The following is a 13,840-nucleotide window of genomic DNA, read 5'->3' as shown; positions in this document are numbered from 1 at the left end:
TCTGCTTTTGAAATGTAGAAGCAAATCTATAAACATGTAATTAAACTGAATTTGTATTTCAATAGAAAATAGTTTTAAAGATGCTAAAAACTTGTTTCGCTGAGTTATGATAATGATAGTAGTTTAATTTAATGAGAGACATGAAATTTCAAAAAGCAAGTGGGACAAGACAATTGCCTCTTCGATACGGGGTTAATAATTCAATTTGGAATCTATGAAATGCAATTGGGTTATTCAACTCTTGGGAGACAACTAACCAAGCTACATTATTACACTAGGAGTGATTATTTTCTTTCCATGCTTTAAAAATCATTACTTTTTTTTAAGTTCATAGTTTAGAATATTTTTTATGAGATTATCTTCAAGTGAATACTTTAGTTTAAGATGTTTAAATTTATATATATAAACACTTTGATATTACTGACAGAGATACTAAACACGCCATATAAACGTTTTTATATATGTAATTTTTAAATTATAAGATACGAAATATAAATCTATGTATTATATAATTATAAATTATATAAATTGATAATTAAGATTTATGTGAATTAGTATGATTGATTTTTTTTTACATAAAACTTCACTTCTTTAAAATTTATTTTTTATTTTTATAATCTTAATAAAAATTTACATAATAAATTTGAGTTAGTAAAAAATTAATGTATTTATTTTTTCTAAAATTATATTGTATTGAAATTATATTAAAATTATTATAAAATCTGAAGTGAACTTTAAGTTTAACCAATTCCATAAATCAAAAATTATTTTTTTAAATTAAACATTTCATCATAAATTAAGGTGCTAGAAAAAGAATTACTAGATGTGGTTGGTGTTGTGAGAAGGGAGAAGAGAAAAAGAAAAAAGAAAATAAGAATTTTGATAATACAGCGCAGCCTTTTAAATTCCTTGCTATCTTTACTGTGGTTGATAGTTTGAATTTGAAATTGATTGAAGTTGGAGTGAAGGAAAGGGAAGTTGTACGAAACATAAATGAGTTAGTTTATTTTACTTCCATTTGGTTCATAAAAATCAGTTTTGGGGTCCCCTCTTTGGGTCACTAGGTTTTGCCATAGCTTTTAATCACAACCTATCTAATTCTATGTAAGCATTTGACAAAGAAAAACCCTCTTTTAAACAAACCCTCAAATAATTTAAGGACTAACAATACTACATTCATCTAAATTGTTTTTTTAAAATAAATCACAGAGCTACAAATTATATGTATAAGGAAAAAAAGTAAATAATTGAAAGGCTTCCACGAGAACAAAGAAAGGTCACCCACTTTAAAAGAATCCCAATGGCACATGACAAAAGGACCTAAAGAGAAAAACCTAAAAAAAAGCAAGAGAAACAATAATCAATAAAGTCATAAACAATCCTATATGAACCCAAACACAAATCTGGTGAGAAGAAAAAATCAAACAGAATTCTTTGAATAAGAACAAAATGATTCAAATGAAACTGATTTTAATATTGACTTTAATTATTATATCGTGTTAATAAATATAAAATTGATGGTATAATTAATGAGAATAATGAATGAGCAGAGAGGTAAATGAGTAAAATGAGGAAAAAGCAGGGACAAAGATGGAAGAAGTGGAGCTATAGATACATAAAAGTGTGAAACGGCACAGTGTCTGCCGTTTCCCGATAAGCCCGGTGATTTTTGGAACAATCTCTTCTTCTATGTTCTTCTTCTTCGCCTTCCTCTTTCACTTCATGTTTCAGGTTTCAGCTTAAGCCACTTTCACTAGAGGTTCAACTTCGACCTTGTACTTCTAGCTTTAGCACAACCACAATTTTCTTTCACTTTCTTTTTCACCACCCAAACAATCCTTTGGAACATTCTTGTGTCGCTCTTCTCTCACTCACTCTATAACGCCAGTTTTATGTTTCCATGTGCAGAGAGACACAGAGACACAGAGAGAGAAAAGCATGTGTAAGAGTAAACCCAGCTCAAAATTCAGGACCAAAACATGCTTATAAGCTCTGGTCTTGGATTTAAGGTCTTGTCTTGGACACAAACTTTTGTTTCGGATAGATAGAGGAAAACAACAACAAAAAAGCTTAACTTTTTTCTTCTTCTTTCTTTACATTTCAAGGTGCACTTGAGAAGCAAGCATGACCATTTGGAAAATTCAGCAATTCCTGAAATAACACAACAGAGGTCTATTACTCTCTCAGCCTTTTTCCTTCCCAAGCTACCCTTTTTTCTTCTTCCTATTATACTGTTTTAATGAGTCTGAATTTCTTGTAAATAATGAAAGCCTGTTTTTTTCTGTTGACAAAACGGTGGAACTGATCTGAAAATGCAATAATGTGTTTTAAAGAGTTGATATTTGCAGGTTCTGAATTTAATTTTCCCTTTTGGTTTTTGTTCCATTAATGGAACTCCAGGTTCACAGATCTGTGAGGTGTGGGAACAACAAACTCAGACCTTGTTTTCTTTTTCCTTTCTATTCTCCAGACCTTAACACCTTCCTCAAAACCCGATCCAACAATGTTCAAAGTAACAAGCCTCAACCTCTTTAATTTATGTTAAACAATAACTGTAATTTCCAAACTACGCCTCAATGAAAAAGGTTGTTGTGGCTTCTAATGAGATTTCGTAATGTCTGCTATTTTTAAGGACAGGAAAAAAGCTGTAAAGAAGCAAATACAAGCTGAAGGCAAAAGGAGGTTGGTGCAGATCCGCAACCTATTTGCAAAATTTGCTGGTTTAGCTTGAAAACAAAGCGCGAAGAGTTGGATCAAAGGTAGGTAGATATATACATATATATGTAGGAGTTTCGAAGCATAATTTGTGTTATCCCTTTTCTTAAAGTTTGATGGTTTTTAATAAAACGTTTAGGCTTATACCTTTTAAGATGCTGAGTGTTAAGCAACATGGTCAGACTCAGATCCTATCTGCTGTGTAATAAGTGAACCTGAGAATGTTCTGATGGCTTTATTTTATTTTATTTTTATAAGCAAGTACACAATAAATAAACTTCTCTTGTTTTTGGGATGATGGTAATAATTTCAATTTAATTTAATTTAATTTTGTTGTTGTTGTGGGTGTGGTGCTGCTTTTGGTTTGCAGGAGGTGAGGCTGTGGCTCTGCGACCTACTCAGTCTTTTGCTTTTGAAAGGCTTTCTTTTCTTTCTGCGATTGGGAAAAGCTTTATCAAGGGCTTCTGACTTGGACCGCGATTTATCGGTGCGTAAATAAAAGGCCTTTTTATCACTACGCGGCCAAAGTACTCTCTGATTCTGAATCATAGTCATCAATGCAAAGCACATAGCAACAACAGAAACCCCACCTTCTGTGCACTCTCTCATCCATTCGCACCTTTGACTCTATTTTTCTTCTCTTCTCTCTCTCTCTCTCCTGTACTCTCCCTGGGATAAGAGAAGACGAAGACCAAGTGGGGTGTATAGCCTGGAAAAAAGGCGTGTCTGTGATATGGAAGAGGATGAGATTCAAGCACAGGCAGTGTGTAAGTTTCCTAGAGTTGGAAATGGAAGGAGCGAGCAATACCAAGAGGAGGAAGAAGAAGGAGACATAAGAAGAAGAGGTATTGGTGGTGGTGGTGGAGGAGGAGGAGGAGGAGGAGGAAGTGATGCTAGTACAAACCATTTCCAAAGCAGTTGGCACCACTCTTCGAGAATCATAAGGGTTTCTCGTGCATCTGGTGGCAAAGACAGGCACAGCAAGGTGATGACTTCAAAGGGGTTAAGAGATAGAAGGGTTAGGCTCTCGGTGACCACAGCCATTCAGTTCTACGACCTTCAAGATCGGTTGGGTTATGACCAACCTAGTAAGGCTGTGGAGTGGTTAATCAATGCTGCTTCAGATGCTATCTCAGAGCTCCCTTCTCTCAACAACCCCTTCCCTGATACCCCTAAGCAGCCAAGTGATGAGAAAAGGCCAACTAGTGGTCAACGTGGTGGTCAACCACAGGCCTTTGACGAGGTAGATGGAGACACCAATTTCCTCCAGCAAAGCCAAAACCAAAGCCAGAACCTCTCTCTCTCCAAGTCCGCTTGTAGCAGCACTTCCGAGACAAGCAAGGGTTCAGGCTTGTCCCTCTCAAGGTCTGAGATCCGTGTGAACCGTGTGAAGGCAAGGGAGAGGGCAAGGGTAAGAGCAGCAAAAGAGAAGGGAAAAGATAGGGACAAGGAGAAAGAGAAAGAGAAAGAGAACGAGTCTGGCGTTGCACACCACCACCACCACCACCACAATGTGAACAACCCCAACCATATGTCTCACACTGCTTCCTTCACTGAGCTTCTCACTGGTGGGATTGGGAGCACAGTAACAGTTAACCCCACCACCACAGCAAGTCCTAACGGATCATCTGTTCATCAGATCCATGAGGGTCATGATGAGGCCAATCTATTCCACAAGGGAAGACAACAACAACATTGGTCTTCAACAGTGACACCAATGGACTACTTCAGCCCAGGAGGCCTCTTGGTGGGACCTTCTTCATCATCTGCAAGAAATCAACACCAACATCAACATCAACATCAATCTTCTTCAGGACAGTTCCAATTGGGACATGCCCTTCCCATCTCACCATTCAGTGGAGAAAACCACTCGGATCAGCTGCAGCATTTTTCCTTCATGCCAGACCACCTTAACATGCCAGCTGTGGTCACTTCTTCTTCTTCTGCTTCTCAGCCCAGCGGGGGTGACAATTACAACCTCAACTTCAGCATCTCTTCGGGCCTTGCTGCTTTCAATAGGGGGACCCTTCAGTCCAATTCTCCGTCCTTTTTGCCTCACCTCCAGAGGTTTCAACCTTTAGACGGATCATCCAATCTACCTTTCTTCATTGGAGCTCCTGCTCCTTCTTCTGCTCCTCCAACCATTGACACCAACAACAATAACAACCACCACCACCTTCAGTTCTCTCCCGTCTTCGATGGCCGCTTGCAACTTTGCTATGGCGATGGAACCAGGCATTCTGACCACAAGGGCAAGGGAAAGAACTAAGTTCCTCCAGGGACGCCACTTTCATTTCTTCCTGGTAAGACAAAAATAAACTCCCCTCATCTTTTTATTTTCATCTCAGTCTCCTCATTTTCTATTCTGTTCTTGTTTTTGTTTTGCTGTCATTGTTTTCATTGCTGCATACTCCTCCCTCCCTCCCATATTACCTATCATTCCATGTTTTTTAACATTGCTAAAAAAAGTCTAGTTTTATTAAATTAACATTATTACTACGGTGCATTATTGCAAACCACGTAGTGCAATAATAATATATTAAAACATTATTGAAAAGCATAAATAAAATGCAATTGATATTAATTTTAAAATAAAACAACAGCAAGACTTTATTTTAGTCTTAAATAATACTTATTATATGACAGAGGAGGAGCAGTTACTTAGCTGTCATTTTTTTTTCTTACCCGTTGATATGTTTATGCTTTGGCATTGGTAAACCTTTGAGGATATTTAATAATGTGTGTGGTGTGTGGTGTGTGTGTGTGGGAGAGAGAGAGAGAGTGTTTGGTTTATTTATTTAATGAATTTGAAAGAGTGGTCATGAATTGATGTGTTGAATGAGTGCATTGTGCAATACCAGGAGCCGTTTGCTTTCTTGGTAAGCATAAACAAGTTGGGCAGAGAGCATAGTTTTATGGGATGCTATCTGTTTTTTTTTTGTCTTACTGGTGCATGGATTGGCGTGAATAGCGTTTCCACTGTTTGTCTCCTTTTTTGTTCTCTCCTTGTCCTTGGTTCCCTTTCTCTCTGGCATCGGTGAGTCCGTGCCAAGTGTAACTTTTTATTGTGGTAAACGCAACAAACACCATGTGTAGCATAGTAGTAGCTTAATCACTTTTGTGCCAAAACCAAAACTAACTGCCTTTAAGATCCCAATTCATATTTCACTACCCAACCTGCACATCACATCACATCACATCTTTCTTATTGCCATTGTCAGCTTCTGCGACCAAATTCCTTCCAGTTCGATAACAAAATCACTCATTTTGAACCTTTTCATCTACTCAAACCTCCATGCACGTCCCACATCTTCACTCTTCAACCATAAACCAACTTACTTATAAACTAAAATCATAAAAGGAATAATAATCTACATGCATATCACATTCATTCTGTTTTTTAAGGATAATTACACTAACCTTAATAACACATGCATCCCTTTTTTTTAAGGATAATTACACTAACCTTAATAACACATGTTGAGAGTATATTTAGTACATACTACCTCCCTTTTCAAGAAAAAAAACTATCCGACTTTTTAGTACACTGTTATAATATTTTTTTATTAGAAAAAGAATATTAAAAATAGTAGAATTTAATATATATATATATATATATATATATATATATATATACACACACACTCTCTCGGTTGCTATATACTAGTATTTTACGGTTCTTTCACCCAAACCAAGAAAAACATTTAATTATTTGATTTTTAGTGCAATTGTTAAGTGATTTACCTAATATACCCCTTTCAGTTTTTTCTCTCCAAACAATTTTCAATGCATAATAAAACAAAAAATAAGGGTAATTTTCCTTAAAAATAGAATTGGAAAAAATATGCTATCTTGAAATTTTAAAAATGACATAAAAATTAACAAATTTTCCTTAAAAAATACTATTATATAGTACATAGGGAGTAGTGTAAAAATAGGGGAGGTATAACTATAATTACGAGTGTGTTTAAGTAATGCTAACTTTAAGAAAAAGGGATGTAAATATGTAGGTGACATATCCATGAATGTTATAAATCGTGTCCTTACCCGAATATATATACTGCAGTTGTTTTCTTACAGTATTATATTAAATTCACCGTATGTTACTGTTGGCACTCATTTGAACAGAAATAACACACCATTATTGGCCAATGAGTGATTCAACTTAAAAAACATTGTAAAAGCAATTAAAGAATTTAACATAAAACTTTATTAGAATTGTAATACTAATTAACACTTTGATTCTTTTTTATGATACACTAACTTCTTTTGAAGTTAGCACTAATTAAACATGCATATTTTTATGGAAAAACAATACTGGTATGACCTTTAACTTTCCTTATTTTTTTTTTTTTTTTTAAAGTATTATGTGCATTGTCCACACATAAAATAGATAGTGTAACATTTTTTCAATAAAAGAACATATATCAACGTGTAAAAATAATACATAAAATCAGAAACAAATGTAATTTTAATTGCAAGTATAATTATCATTATCTAGCAGGAAAGTCCATGCAATTAATTCTCTGGGCATAATGGATATATATAACTATTGGATGGCAAAGAACTAGTAATAATACATTGGAACAATGAATAATTAGTTTAGAAATGAAAAGAGAGAATGAAGAATTTAGCATAAAGTTTTATTAGAATTGTGCTACTAATACATTACTTCTATTTTTGTGAGGATTTTTTAAGTTAGTTTTAGACCTATCCAAACTATCTTCAGAAAAATCTAGAGGCTGGTTGGTGAGGTTAGAGAAGAGACAAAAGGATAATTATGTTTGTAATCTGTGATTATTATTTTGGTAGTATGAATAAGAAATGTGCCACACCTTATTCCTTCAAGGTATGGTACAAATCCAAAAATCCATTTCTCTAGAATATTTTATTTTAGCTTAATTCCTAGGACATTTTCTATCAAACTTAGAATTGAGAACAAGTTATTGAATATATCTTTCTTGTCATGATAATTGAAGTTATGAGTAACAGATATATGGCAATTTTAATATGTTTAAGGTCCTTAGTATATTACAAATATTTATTTTGAGTATCTAATTTTATTTTTAAGTTAGATACCAAATAAATTATAAAATTTTGGTTTAAGTCATTGAAAACAATATTTATTTATATTTCGCTCCTACTATTATGTTGAGCCTTTTAACTGAACTGAAATCTGAAATATTTTTATAATTTCTCTTTTGGTCTCATAAAAATAGACATGTCATATATAACATAGTGATTTACATAATTAGTAGACATGTGAAAATGTTTTAACTTTATATATATGTGAACAGTAGAACCGACTTAGGTAATATAGGAGACTTAAATTAAAATATTTAATTTATTAGGTACCGAATTTGAAACAAATGTTTTATTGGGCCCTCCATACTAAAATCGATTGTATTCTAAAATTTGTTTAAGTCTTATTAATATATAATATACTGGAGATATGTCTATCATTGGAAATAAGCAAATTATACAACTAAGTTTCCCCCCATATTTTTCTCAAAATCTTATGGTTGGATTTGTTCTAATAATGTTTCTTTCAACTTGTGAATTCTTGTCCAATTGTGACTTTTATTCACACTGGCACTCATTCTGATGATGAGAATACTACATTGAGGTGAGGCTACTCAAGATTGTTGAGATGAGAAAACTAAACTGAAATGATGTAAGTTGAAATCGCTTTACAAATTGCTAATGTTAATTTTCAGATAGATATAACTAGCACGTAAGTGGAGATAGATACTTGTTTTTTGATATGCAGAAAAAAGTACTTGTCACCTTTAGGAACTATTTTGTTTAAAGTAGAAAAAGGAAGAGTTTAATTAAGTTTCAAATCCCTCATAATTTTGGATTATTTTCAATTGAGTCCTTATTAATTTTTGTTTTGTTTTTTGAGTACTATTTTTTATATTTTTCAATTGAGCATTGCTGTTTAATTTTTCCGGTATTTGGGTGATGTGACTGTTTTCTTGTTTTGTCATCTTGCTTCTTGTCTTCCTGAGTTAAGAAATGTGAGATTTTGTGATTAATACAAAGATATTGCTAAATGACAAGTGACTTTTATTGCTTTCATAAGGATAACGAGATTGCTATGCATTTCGTTGACTTCCACGTCATCACCTCTAGTGACCAAGGGATCTTTGTGGTCAACACCATTGGTGTGAGGTTGTCTTGCTTCCCCATGACTTCCACATCATCATCTACAACTATAACGACCAAAGGATCATTGTTGTCAACACCATTGATGTGACAGTGATGATCTCTTGTTATCCAACACGTTTTCATTGAATATAATAAGTCACTTGTCATTTTATATTAACTATAATATTATTTTATATTAATTTCAAAATCTTATATTTCTTAACACGTGAAGTCTAGTAAACAAGATAATAACTATGTCACCAAATTAAAAAATAAATAAATGGTAGGAACTCAATTGAAAAAATATAAACAAATTGTATACTCAATAGACCAATTTTTTTTAATAAAAACTCAATTGAAAATACCTAAATTTATGAGGGATTTGGAAACTTAATTAAGCCCAAATGAAGAGGAAAAGGAGAGAGATCGATTTAATATTTTATTTTTACAATAGACAAATAAAGTCATTTGGTTGATCATGTGTATGGAAGGACATATTTTGAAAAATTAATCTGTAATTCTCAATTTGTTAGAGATTTCAAAATATTAGAAATATAATTAAATTATAGTGTTTAAGTAAGTGCAAGGATTGAATTAAACCAAGACCACTATGTAAGATTATAAAAAGAATAGTCATTGAATAACCATCCTAATAAATAACAACCCGTGAACACATCTAATATAAATGAGCAAAAAGAAAACTGAATATTATTTTTATTATTTTAAGAACATCCTATAAAATTCTTATGCCAATCTAGTTTCTTTCTTTTGGGTCTCTTTAGACCCATCCTATCATTTTAAATGGAACCTTGTCCTCAAGGCTAAATAACACAAAGAATGAAAACCAAATGACTTAAGATTTTATAGGGTGATCTTAAAATATAAAAAATAGTATTTATAATATAATTTATTTTGAGTCTGGTTGAGATGTAAAGTTTAGTGATGATGTCTAACATAAAACTTTAAAAAAAAATATAATTTAGTTTTATTGTAGTTTGCTTTATTAGATGTTGTCACTTGTAAGATTGTCATGAGGGAAATGAAAAATAGGAACGTTTGTCTTCTAGCTATCAGTAGCTTTAATGTCAGTCTTTTAGGTATTTTAGAGGAGTGTAGTCCTTAGCTTCCCACCACCCTCCCATTAAAATCTCCTAATATTGGAGGTAAGGTAAAAATGAGAATGAAGAGATCATGGTTTCCTTTCCCTAAACTGTTTCTCTGTTTCTTTTCATCTAAACACCATGTTAAGATGTGTTTGGTGCAAAATAATGTAAAACATAATACAACAAGTTAGATTACAACTTGATCAACTTAATTTCTAGTGGTTAATGCACAAGATAAGTAATCTTGGTGGAAAAACCCAGGGGTGCAACATTGTAACTTAATAAATGAAATGTGCTCTTAAATATTTTAAGAATAAAATACAAAGTTATCATTTAAATTTGTAGAGAAGAGAGTGAGTAGCCACAGATTAATTTTACAAGATATTCATAAAGAAAAATATATATAGAACAGCATATTGGATTTGATGTCAAAATGAAATGCTCTTTGAGCTTTGAAGCAGGCACCAAATGCTTGAAATAGCAAAATTGTGTACAGTTTCCATAACATCTTAATGAGCATACACTTTGTATCAACAAGAATGAGGATGACTAATTATTTTTACTGAAAATTGAACATCTTTGGGCCAAACTCTTAATGAGCTAAGATCTTAGATAATGAAAAGTGAGCACGAAACCAAATGGAAGGTCACTTATGAATGACGCTCAAGTCAATAGGTAAAAAAAATAGTAATGAGCAAGTAGATATGAATATTGAAAGAGTGAATCTCCCTCTTATGGGAATGTTTCTCTTGGTTAATGATATAACCATATTAGAGACATGAGAAGAGATAGTCAGAGTTATTAAGCTTTATCTCTGAATAATTATCAACTGATCAATTAATAGTAACATTTATAAAATTCCGTAGTATATTCTGAGTATATTCAATACAAGTAGATATACTAACCAATCTGTGTACTTGGGTGATGGAATCTTCTCATACGACAACCTTGTTACAGTGCTAAGTGAACTGTAACTGAAGTTATACAAATAATCAAAGTTAGAGTTCATTTTGAAATGAATGGAACTTGAAGTTGTGAATCACTTCAAGGTACTGATTCTTCTATACAGATTAGTTTCTTGATTTAGTATATAATCATTGTGTAGGCATAAACTATAATTTTTTTCTTTGCCTTCATCTTAGTGGCGGTGCTTTAGTCCTTATAAGATGTATTTAGGTTGGATCATCCTTGTTCTTTCTCACTTTTTATTAGTTTTTAGTTTTTTTTAGTAAAAAGGTGAACTATAGCTGTAGATTTTGACCCAATTGACATCAGCCTCATACTTGGGAGGGAGTTAAAGCCAATGTATGGTGGAATTTGAAGCCTTAAAGTTTTCAGAGTTGGAAGGTCTCATTTCAAAATTTAAGGACGGAGAAGTAACTATGATGATTGAGATCTTTACTCTTGCCTACCTCACCTTAAGTATGAGTTAGGACTAGATGTTTTACACAGATTAGTTTTCAATAAATGAAGCAAAACAATTTTGAAAAGCCTCAAATATTGTTCAGAAATATTTAAGATATTTTGGATTTTGTGTTCTGGAGAAGTCAGTGTTGGAAAAAAGGCAGAAAATTTATTGATCAGGGCAAGAAAGTGGTTCACTAGTAGCAAATGAACTAAAGCAATGGTGAAGGTTGTCATTTTTTAAGTAAAAGAAATTGGTTAAGCAAATGGAAAGTTTGGGACTGAGTGGATTCAGAATTTCACACTATAGAAGCAAGAAAAAAGTGGATTCACACTGAAAAATTGGAATTTGCAACCAAAAAGTATTTGTTTTTTCCTAGTACCATAAGAAGTGAAATCCTAACCATTTTATATTATAAAATGAAGAGAAACAAAAATCAATAGATTCAAAATATAGACAGCTGAAGAGAGAAGGATGAGGGAATAGGAGAAATTTCTGTTCAGTTTGAGGTGGTTTTGTTTATTCAGAGCAGTCTTGCAATAACTAGATTCACTGGCCTTCCTGGTTGAATTTTAAGTATATGGAACTTTTATGCCATATACTTTAAAAAGGTCACTCATTTTGATAAAAAAAAATAACAATGATATGATAGATTGTAAGGTTGTCAGGTTGAGACTGTTCTACTGATCATATTTTTCTAAATTATGATAAATAAACAGTTAAGTTTTGCACCTTACACACCAATCATGCTTTTCTTCAATGATATTTGCTTATGTTGTGAGTCACTCTTTTCTAAGGTGTAATTTGATCTTGAGGAGTCAAGTTAGAGTTGACGTAATGCATAGTATATGTTATTGGCCAAAACCCTCTTCTGCAGTGTGGTTAACCATTGTCTACTTTCCATAATCATGCTGAAATTTCTGAATTGTTTATGTATATAGGGTTACTGATATTTGTTTGTTTTGTTACATTTTGACAGGGATTGTGGTATTTGTTTTTTGTAGGAGCAGCAAGCTGTGTCTCTCGTTTGGCTTCTGCAAAATGGAGGATAAGTTGTTGTGATGAAGTATTGGTGTTTTTTGTTGGATCATTTTAGTCATTCAATTACACTGAGTATTTGGATATCTATTAAGTTATGCTGCGTGCATAGTACTATATTTATGGATAAATGTAAGAATGTTTCAAGATATTTTCATTTTCTAAAATATTGATTCTGAATTTGCCTGTAACGTTTGGTTGGGAAGAGCTGTAGGAAACTAAAAACTTCAAATTTCTAGTGCCCTTTCTGATGGCACACTTTTTATGAAGGAAAAAAATTCTTTTGACAACCATCAATACTTTTCTTCCCTGACAATTTCAGCATGATTAATTTGTTAGAGACTTTCGTTTATGATTTTTCGTTTATGATTTTGGTGAATACTTGTGTTGATACCAATAGTTAAGGTATTTTAGAGAAATTCTTCATAAATACTCGTGGAAGAGAAATTTAATTTTTTATGAGGTAAACTTCTTTTAACAAAGCAATTTGTAGAAGTTATTTATTATTAGCTTTTCAAAATCTGATTTTTTTTCACCTATATGTTAATTTTGACAACAAAATTAATATTATTTGCTTTTTAGAAATTTGGATGAAAAATCCTTAATATCTTTTGTAAATTGGACAATCTTATTATTTTGATTTGCCATACAACTAAAGCTTTAAAGTGGGTTGGGGGACCATTTATTTGTATCTTGTTTTAAATAGAATTAAATATACTTTCAAAATTAAGTTATATTAATAAAGTTAATTTAATATATCTTGTTTTGCATCTATTTTATATATATAAATGTATCAAAGTATCTTATCAAAATTTTGCTAAAAAATATTTTAATGAAGATGTCGAATTTTTTAATGAGAATTTTATTAAAATATCTTATTTATATTATTATTTTATTAACAAATTTTAAATATAAAATTTTATTTAAAATTAAATTTATTGTCACTCTTAATATTAATTTATTAGATAATTAAAATAAAACATTATTGTTTTTTAATATATTAAAATTAAATTTTTAAAATAAAATAAAGATCCCACTATAATAATTAATAAGTGAGATATAATTTTTTTATAAAAAAAATAAAATAATTTTTTTTTATTTATGTCGATTAGCAGGATTAGCAGGCTAGTCCACCCAACGCTCTTGATCCACACTGACTACAGATTATGAAGAAGATATCTAAGCAGGTAATTAGTGAGTCCATCCGGCATATTTTAATAACAAGCTGTGGATGGTCGGTCTGCATGATTATTTACATGAGTAAAAAATGAAATACTGAGTAAAAAATGTTTTAAGCTATTAAACTTTTTAGTTGAAAAGTACTTTTAGACTTTTTTATTTTTATCTAAAATTAATTTCAGTAAGGGGGTGCACTTAACAACTACCCGTTTTTTCTAGTCAATAATAACCTGGACAGGGAAGAAAAGCC

The 13,840-nt window shown here is 32.0% G+C and overlaps 1 protein-coding gene across 8 annotated transcripts; it reads left to right on the top strand.

Moving 5' to 3' along the window:
- The first annotated feature begins 1,535 nt into the window (after nt 1–1,535).
- Nucleotides 1,536–12,602, top strand: LOC137832394 (transcription factor TCP2). 8 transcript variants are annotated; one of them, XM_068640539.1, is made up of 7 exons: nt 1,536–1,759; nt 1,909–2,009; nt 2,106–2,170; nt 2,401–2,512; nt 2,638–2,759; nt 3,086–5,018; nt 12,353–12,602. In XM_068640539.1, exon 6 carries the CDS (start codon nt 3,449–3,451, stop codon nt 4,982–4,984), a length of 1,536 nt encoding a protein of 511 aa, XP_068496640.1. In that variant the 5' UTR covers nt 1,536–1,759; nt 1,909–2,009; nt 2,106–2,170; nt 2,401–2,512; nt 2,638–2,759; nt 3,086–3,448; the 3' UTR covers nt 4,985–5,018; nt 12,353–12,602. The 8 variants fall into 8 exon arrangements, with proteins under 8 accessions (XP_068496640.1, XP_068496644.1, XP_068496646.1 ...); XM_068640543.1 differs by having other exon boundaries at nt 1,554–1,759; nt 2,633–2,759; nt 12,378–12,602; XM_068640545.1 differs by having other exon boundaries at nt 1,557–1,759; nt 2,633–2,759; nt 12,384–12,602.
- The last annotated feature ends 1,238 nt before the right edge of the window (nt 12,603–13,840 follow it).

Source organism: Phaseolus vulgaris, chromosome 6, assembly GCF_000499845.2.
Source record: "Phaseolus vulgaris cultivar G19833 chromosome 6, P. vulgaris v2.0, whole genome shotgun sequence".
Lineage (NCBI taxonomy): Eukaryota > Viridiplantae > Streptophyta > Magnoliopsida > Fabales > Fabaceae > Phaseolus > Phaseolus vulgaris.
Note: the sequence above shows the minus strand (reverse complement) of the source record. Positions and strands in the feature narration are given on the sequence as shown.

Excerpts from the sequence above, each read along its gene's own strand:
- LOC137832394 (XM_068640539.1), top strand. The coding sequence starts at position 3,449 with ATGGAAGAGGATGAGATTCAAGCACAGGCAGTGTGTAAGTTTCCTAGA.